This window comes from Lytechinus variegatus, chromosome 13 (assembly GCF_018143015.1).
Source record: "Lytechinus variegatus isolate NC3 chromosome 13, Lvar_3.0, whole genome shotgun sequence".
In the NCBI taxonomy this organism is placed as follows: domain Eukaryota; kingdom Metazoa; phylum Echinodermata; class Echinoidea; order Temnopleuroida; family Toxopneustidae; genus Lytechinus; species Lytechinus variegatus.
The window spans coordinates 32,391,161-32,399,745 of NC_054752.1; the positions used below are offsets into that span (position 1 = coordinate 32,391,161).

General features: G+C 38.1%; 1 protein-coding gene across 1 annotated transcript in view; it reads right to left on the bottom strand.

Annotated features, from left to right (window-relative positions):
• The window catches only part of LOC121426718 (RNA-binding protein 33-like), a 29,715-nt gene extending 21,407 nt beyond the window's left edge, over positions 1-8,308 (bottom strand). The window contains 4 exon segments of the mRNA XM_041623094.1: positions 378-666; positions 1,249-1,691; positions 3,375-3,506; positions 8,136-8,308. Of these exon segments, the coding sequence (XP_041479028.1) occupies positions 378-666; positions 1,249-1,691; positions 3,375-3,464 (822 nt within the window). The 5' untranslated portion in view covers positions 3,465-3,506; positions 8,136-8,308.
• Positions 8,309-8,585: the final 277 nt, after the last annotated feature.

Below are 8,585 nucleotides of genomic sequence, written 5' to 3' on the forward strand. Positions count from 1 at the left end.
TTTCGGCACTACTCCTGTAAGTTTAAGATCACACGCTCGATCTGTAATGAAAATCAGGTTCAAATCCCACTGGTTCCAATTTTTTCTGACTTATGATTATCATTATCGAACATGCGATCTTAAACTTATAAGAGTAATGCCGAAAATTGTTTATAAATTATTTCCTCCGATTAAAGCCTCTTTATTTACTAAACATAAATACTTTTAATTGTCATTCCCTAGCTACAATGAATTTTAGTCAGCTGTATGAACTGTAATGGGCATGACATGATATCATGATGGAGGAGTATTACTGCATAGTTTTTCTTTTCCTAACTGTAACACTTTTTTGAGGGATATTATTCAAAGGAAATGGTTACTATAATTGTCAAATTTACCTCAGTGTCGTCTTCATCCTCCTCCTCCTGACCTGTGGTGTCTGCATCCACCAGCGATGTCTCCTCCTCCTCTCTTGGAGGACCAGGCTTGGGTTTCTCGTTCTTTGGTGTGGTGAGAGGTGTTGAAGAAACGGGGTCATTTACACTAGCCTGCGACGCAAAGGACTGGTTCTCGGCAGTCACGTTGAGGTCATCGACCAGGCTATCATCCGGGATGTCAATGTCGAGAACATCACCAGTATCATCAAAGAGTTCGAGGCCCTCCGAAGCATCAACCTCTTCTTGAAGTCTGGAAGTAAGTTGAAGGTCAAGTGGAAAATGGATATCAAATATATGTGAGATATGCTTAGAACAGCACAGTAGATTATTTCTATCACCATCATTGCTTGTACAATACTGCTTTAATTTAGAAATAGCATAAAAAAATAAATTTTATGTATCAACTACTTCAGATTTGTTCCAGTAATGTAGCTGCATGGTCAAATACAATTAATAAAAAGGAAAACAGCACATTTGTTGATCTTCAACCTAGGAGAACACATTTTATGAACCCAGAACCCTCAACTTTATTGATGCTTTTGGGAAGTGTTGCAAATACTTACTTGCAATAAAAAGATCAGTAAAATATTGCAAATTTACAACTAATTACCAGTAAGGCTAATTGCAAGCCTAGTAAATCATTATCAAATAACAAATTTACTTGAAAATGTGATGTTCCCTTTGTTTCATATTGTCTTGATCTACAGGTCCTGGGTCATAAAAATAAATGCTGAGAACAAAATCACTGAATTCTATGACAAGTTTGCTTCTTGCGTCAGTCAATCAAATCACAGGAAACAAGATATAAACTACAAAGCCTCTAAACACTTACTCTTCCTGTCCATCTTGTTCTTCATGCCATGTCTCTTCTGCGGCTTCTCCCTCTTGCCACTCTTCCTCTGCTCCTTCCCCTTCATTCCATTCTTCTCCTCCTCCCTCTGCATACTCTTCCCCTCCTACATATTCTTCACCTTCAGCTCCTTCTACATACTCCTCCCCTTCTCCTTCTACATAGTCTCCTCCTGTGAAGGCTTCGTCTCCTTCTGCATACTCCTCTGCATGATATTCTCCACCAAACTCTTCCCCAGTCTGCTCCTCCAACAAGCCTGCTGCTTCCTCTCCATACTCTTCCTCCTCGAGACCAACTTCTTCTTCCAGGTTGTAATTCTGCTCATCTGTAAATCCTGTCTCATCCAGGAGGTTCTCCTCCCCATCACTATTCCCAAGCAGTGCATCTTCGTCAAGTTCCTCTTCATCTTCTGCAATGTCTTTGACCTGATGGCGTACAATAAGAAACAAATTGTTTTCAAGAACTCGGACAAAAGAAAAAACACTATACAGGATGTTTCTAAAAAAAGGTAACTGAAGTTCAAAGGGTAGCCATATCCAAAAGACAATTTAATCTTGTGATTGCTTTTCTACATAATTTAATAACTCATCAACTTTAATTTGACACCTTCCTTGCGTCACAATTGTCACTGGTAACAACCCACCGTTTCCAAGTTTTGAGTTTTAATGTACATGCACAAAACCCACCTTATTGTAAAGTCTTTGTTTCATCAGTTTCCCTTTAAAATTTAGGTGAAATGCTATCCCCCCTGTTAACTTTTTGTGAGTTATTGGCAATTATGCCTACATATTAACTGCCTATCTTCAATCTGTTGAAAACGTTCACCCCTAACTTTTGCACCAACACTCAACTTTTACCACAGTACATGTACCTCACAGTCGATGCTGCATGTCTTGAATTGCTCTTCAAACCATTGCGGGATTGTGACAAAAAAGAATTTATCTTGTGCTAAACATGTGCATGCAAGACACCAAGGATATGCTGAACCAAAATTGAGGCTAGACACCGGTTTTGTAACATTTACTCGCAAACAAGTTATAAAAAGGGTAACATTTCACTGAAAAAATGCAGGAAAAATTTTGATGAAACCAAAACCTTACAACAAAACTTGGAAAAAGTGGGATTTTTACCTTTTGCATTCGATGGACCATAACTCTGTGACTAGTGATAACTGTGATGCAAGAAAGATGTCAACTTAAAGTTGATGAGTTACTCAATTATAAAGAATAGAAATCACAAGAACAAATCATGTATTCCTGATAAAGCTGACCTTTGAACTTTGGTTACTTTTTTTTTTAGAAACACCCTGTACAGAGATCCAAAGGGCAAATTTACATGTAGTTTCATGTTCTTTTAGTGAGAACTTCAACCGTTTTCTTGACATAAAACTATAATGCGTAAGGATCTCAGTATTTACACTGTACATGGTTCAGATATTGTAAATTTAAGCATGGTTTATTGGGGGATAATCACATTTTTAACTGCAATAACATTATATAACCATCAATTTATATAGTGCAGCTTTTATATGGATATATTCAGCTGCGTTTGTTCAGAGCTCTTTTTACTTATGTCTACACAGCATATTTTCTTAACTTAAAGAGATATGTTTTTAATTTTGATTTGAAGAGAGCCAAGGATGGAGAGTTTCTTATATCAATTGGCAGGCTATTCCATAGTTTGGGGGCAGCAAGTGTAAATGCACAATCACCAAGTGTGACTTTTGTTTTGTGAAATGGGATCTGAAACAATAATTTATCTGTGGTACTTCGCAGGCTTCAACTGTGTGATTGGGTTTTTTTAAAAGGGCTTGCATTACATGAAATCAGTGTAAACCCTTGGCTTGTCAAAAACACACATGAGCCGGCAGGATTTATAGACAACAAAAATGTTCTCACTCAGTATTGTAAACTCTAGCTCAAATTGAGACAATGAATCATAACCTGTGTGAGACCCACTACTTAACTGAAATGTTGATTACGGTATGAGCTCATCAAAGACAACTAAGTTTTCTGACAAAAATTGCCCCCCTCCACCATCTGGCACAAATGTTTAGCACTTTATCAAAAATCAGTCCCGAGTCCTTTTTCCAAGATATTAAGTGTTACCTTTTTAGTTGGACTTTCTTCCTGTAGGAGTTCATCATCTAATGCAGCTTCTGCTGATCTTCGCTTCCTTGAAGCAGCATTGTCTGCCATGTTCGTCGATATTCAAAAGGAGTCTGTAGCCTCTGTAAATCACTGCTTGATTGAGAAAAAATAAATGCACAAAACATTGAAAAAATTAAGGTGGGTGCACACATTCCCTTGTTATTTATTTTTTCATGGGGGGGGAAGATGGGTTAATCAGGTACGTTTATAGGTAGAAAGATAAATAAGTCTATTTCTGTCGTGGATATGCTCCGCTGAGACCTCGACTGGATTCGCGGTATCCTGTCCGTCAATAGACCAAAGACTGCCATTGGAATTGTAATGGTGGAGGTTCGACCGACGCTTCAACTACAGCATCTATTGAAAAAAGGTGCGCTAGCGCGCTCACTTCTATTACTCCGTACTTCTTCCTTTTTCACAGAGAGAACAATTTGTTTTAATAAAAAATTATGATTTTAAATAAACATTAAGCTTATCAGTTTTTTGAAATATTATATCCTAAAATTAATTTTCAAAGAGCCGATGCGGTGCACGGTTCCAATGATCAATCATCGTCATGTTTCTTTTGCAGCTTGAGCATATGAATGCTCCAGCCAATCACGCTCGTGTTACCATTTTTAGTTTATCATAAACTGAAAATGGCGAGTTACCCTAAGCGTCGGTCGAACCTCCACTTTTACGAGCCCAATGCCAATGGGAGATGTCCTGTTCTGTGTAAGCCCTAGCAGGACTAAAAAAAATCTGAAAATGTTAAACTCTTGCAGAGCAACAGATTTTTCAGTCTAAATTTTATGTTGCTTGCCTTGCGATTTTCCTGTGGCAGTGAGTCCAAACTTTGTGTGTCCATACTACGCAGATGGTCATTATCTAAACAACTAGCCAATATCCCTAAAATCTGACATCATCAACGTGAAAGCGACCTAAAATTACCCTTTGGCGTAAGTTTCTTCAGGATGAGTTCAGTATTCATGAAAGTATTGACAAAAGATCAGCAAATTTGCAATTGTTAGCGCCCGTCCCGAAGAAATCTGATAAATAAAAGTGATACATGTATTCTCAAGTCTCAACAAGTTTCACAATTGAATTATCATTTTGCAAGCAGATGTCATAAAAAATGTAAGTTCAATGTGGTACTGACTGATAATACACTAATTCTAAAGCATTTTGTCGTCAATCTGACAAAAACACCGCACCTTTAATTTGAGCATGAGTAGTTAAAATCTCGTGAAAAACTTTGTCCACAAAGTTAGGTCACATTTTTTTTCAGGTTTTCCAGCACACAGCACATTTGTCTTACTTTACTTTAAGTCCACGATGCTGTAGGCTTGAGTTGAGTGCCTGTTCATCGATCGTAGTAAAGGCTTGACCTACTTCACATTTTTGTCAATGATTTTATAATTTTCAATCTTGCCATCAATGTGGTCAGTCACTGGTAACTACCGGTACTGCCTATTTCTTGAATTGGTTTTGCATAAATTTTGAATATTTTGTGAACAAATTTACATGTATTATACTATTAAATGTAAGCCTGAACCTCCTGAAGGCAGAAGAACATTTTCGAAAAGTCCACAAAGTGTAGACACCCTATCAGGGTAGGAATTAATTTTTTTTTTTAGGGGCTACTTTTTTTTTACATTGGGGCTACCACTGAATATCTTGGGGCTATTTTCAAATTCATGGGGCTACTTTTTTTATCGCATATCAGCAATTACCTTTTGACATTACGAGACTCACTGTGACGCCTAACAGCTCAGAACATTTTTTTTTATCTCTTGGTGGTGAGGGAATGCCCTACAGGCCTTACAATAATCAGCTTCACACACTTCAGATTTGAGCCAATCGAGGCCCCAAATGGCTTATTCAAACATTTAAGAAATCAGATTTAAATGTTTAAGTGTGTTTTGACACCCTCACTCCACATCCCCTTTACAACCACACACACATGGGCTTATTTATTTTTCATCTTTAATGAACCATGAACAATGAACCCCCCGCCCCCCCCCAAAAAAAAAAAAAATCTAAATAAAATTAATGAATAAAACAAACATAAAGGAGAGAGGGAGAGATGGAGAGAGAGAGAATTCAGATCAAATAATAAATTTAAAAAAATCATGGGTGTGGGTGAGTGTTTGTGTGTGATTGTGACTATGAAGTGCACTTGGATTGCATATAAATTATGTTAAAGAAATGAAATCAATATCTTACTCAGTCTATTCAAATTCCGACACATAGCCACAGGCTATGTACATAATATTGTAGGTTCATGTACCTTAAGTTTTTCGCAAGTTATTTTGAAAACGCAGATCTCCACAGAAAATTCCTTTCATTCTGGGAGAGTCTAAAATCGGTGAAAATGTATTCATTAATAACTTAAATATTAATCACAATGAAGAAATCATAAAGTGTTTTGACAGTTTTCAAAAATTAACATGAAATCTAAACTCTATCTGAAACAGAAAATCACCATCACTTAGGCCATTACTGATAGAATTCTCACCCAGAGCTCTGGCACAGAACATGAGCTCTAACTGGCTAGCTAACAGCATGCAAGTACCACACTCAAGCGCACGGCGTCCTCCTATTTTTTTTTTTAGATTGAGCCTTGTTTGATGATTTATTGTCTGATATTTACCCCTCCTCAAGAAAGAAATTAAAAAGTTATAATTCACAATTATAAGTGAAGTGATTTTGGATTATTAAGGCTCCATTTTGACAAGCAAAGACAGCGACTGTGAGGATAAAAGACTTGCAAATCGTATGTGCTGTGAACAGGGATTTATTTCCTGAGCAATTAAAATTACGATATCACAGAATTGTGATATCCTAAATGGGAAATGTGTGCATTAGATATTGCACATGGTGAAGTATGGTTTCTCACCCATGGGTTCATATCGTCTCGCGAGTGAAGGATTATCAGTCATACGCACGCGACACACCACTACACTTCGAAAATACAGTGGGCTTTTGCCCACATAAAATATTATGTTTAAATAAACATTCCACATCCTGCTATGACACTTACCGAATCATTTAGATCCTTCCGTGACTTCTCCTTGAAGTTTCTTTCTAAAAATATGTATATTTTCTTGATCTTTAGTGAAGATTTTACGGAGATAGAAATCAGTCAGCGTTGATATCAATTTTCTCCTGAAGAGGGCGCGCGATTTATATTCATATCAAAGACACGACAAGGGAAAGAATAGGCACCTACACTATTTTACACGCATATCGACGCAAGGCATTACGCAAAGTCCGTGAAGTGTCCAATCTTTTCATTGTATAGACTTTGGTACACCGTATACGTATTATTGACGTTCGTCAAAGCTTGTACTGCTGGTTTCTTTCCAGGCACGTATATTATTTTCATTTTTTTTATCAGTCATCTTTTTAAATTAATGCAAATGAGTGTTATCATCACCAATAATAATCATTAATTATGTTTTTTGAAGGCATTTCATTAATTGGTGCCCATAATTAGTAAATTAATCATGAGGATTGCGCATTCAAAGAATTTAGATACAGTTATAAAATTACCGAGGAGCTGAATCAAGGTTGTGAAATTATTAGCGCCACCAACGGGCTTCCTTGTATTTCCGTGGAAGAGACAAGCGAAGTCACTTTCGAGGCCGAGGTAAGCAAAATGTGCTTTTTTTTATCGGATTATTATTTTATTATTATTTTATATTCAACAAACTCTTGCTACTTACCGGCAAGAGCCCCGGTGCGTAGCGAGAAGGAGCTTCGGCAAATATTACTTCAGCAATGAAGCGATGTTTGCCGACTACTTCGAAATCCAGGGTCAAACACGGTCTATTGTACGAGGTTAGTACATACTATTACTAACCTCGTACAATGTGTGAGTGGGAGAAACCATGCTATTGAAAAAGAGACGCACTTGGCAATTTGAAACTGTGCTTATCGTAAATTGAAAGTTACTTGATTTTAGCTTTCCAGATATTTAAATATATACATGTACGATATGGCTTCGCTGCTTATCCATCTCGCACTCAGACTGGACGATGTCACAATCACCAGCATACCGCACGATGCATGCGGTCTCGTTACCAGCTGTGCAGTCTAATCGTGCACGCATACATATACATAAGCCATGCGGCAAGTGCGTCAACAATTCTAAAAAGCCTGTGCTAAAGACTATGCGTACTCCGCATCCCATATTGCATTGCGCGTTTATTTACGATCGCGAAGCTTCCGGTGTTGCGGAAGGCTCGGATATTGCAACTTGAACTTGAACTAAGCTGGCAAGGGCGATATAAAAGATGCGCTTGCTCCGCCGCCGGGGAACTTAATTGTGTGAAGTATTTTTGCATTGTCGATGGTATTTTATTGGGGCGATTCTAAAATAAATAGTCGCCCCAAACCATTGGGTTTTGAGAATTTTTAGGGGCGATTTGGGCTGTCATGGGGGCGAAATCGCCCGTCGCCCCCGTGTAATTCCGACGCTGCACCCTATCATGCTGATATTTGTCAGCGATTCGCTGCGGCGTATAGCGGCTGAGCTCCCTTCTCACTCCATTCCTTCACGTGGTGTGGTGGCCCAGCTCAGCGCTAGCGCCAGCCACCTTAGCCCGCGTCCGATTCACACACATGCTCTTATTCAGAGTCTTAATCATGATCATCATCACCATCGGTACTCCACAACAACAAATGCACAACCATAACCATATCGTTATAACTAACTTTCATCGACTCAGCACCTACCTTAAAACAACTCATCAGATCCGCTGCATTCTGGTGATATTACTTCAACTCACCAAGCACAGCATACTGTCCCAAAAATGGCAAAAACAGAGATTACAAGCAAAATATTGTCCCCAGAATTAAAGTTTCACACGGTCACGGAGCATATCGCCATGTCTCTTTATTGTGTTACAACGATGAGGGCGTACGCATTAAAAATGAAATCTTTGGAACAAGTATTAAACTATTATTGTGTCAAAACAGAAAAATCAAAGAATATAAAGGACAAAGTAAGTTTGAGAAAATTCGGAAAAATAACGAGAAAGTTATGAGCATTTGAATATTGCAATCACTATGCCATGGAGATCCTCCCATTGACAATGCGTCAAGAATGTGTGATGTCACATGTGAACAACTTGCCCTTTGATGGACTATAAATACATACCCCAAAAATCTCTCTTTTTACTGTTT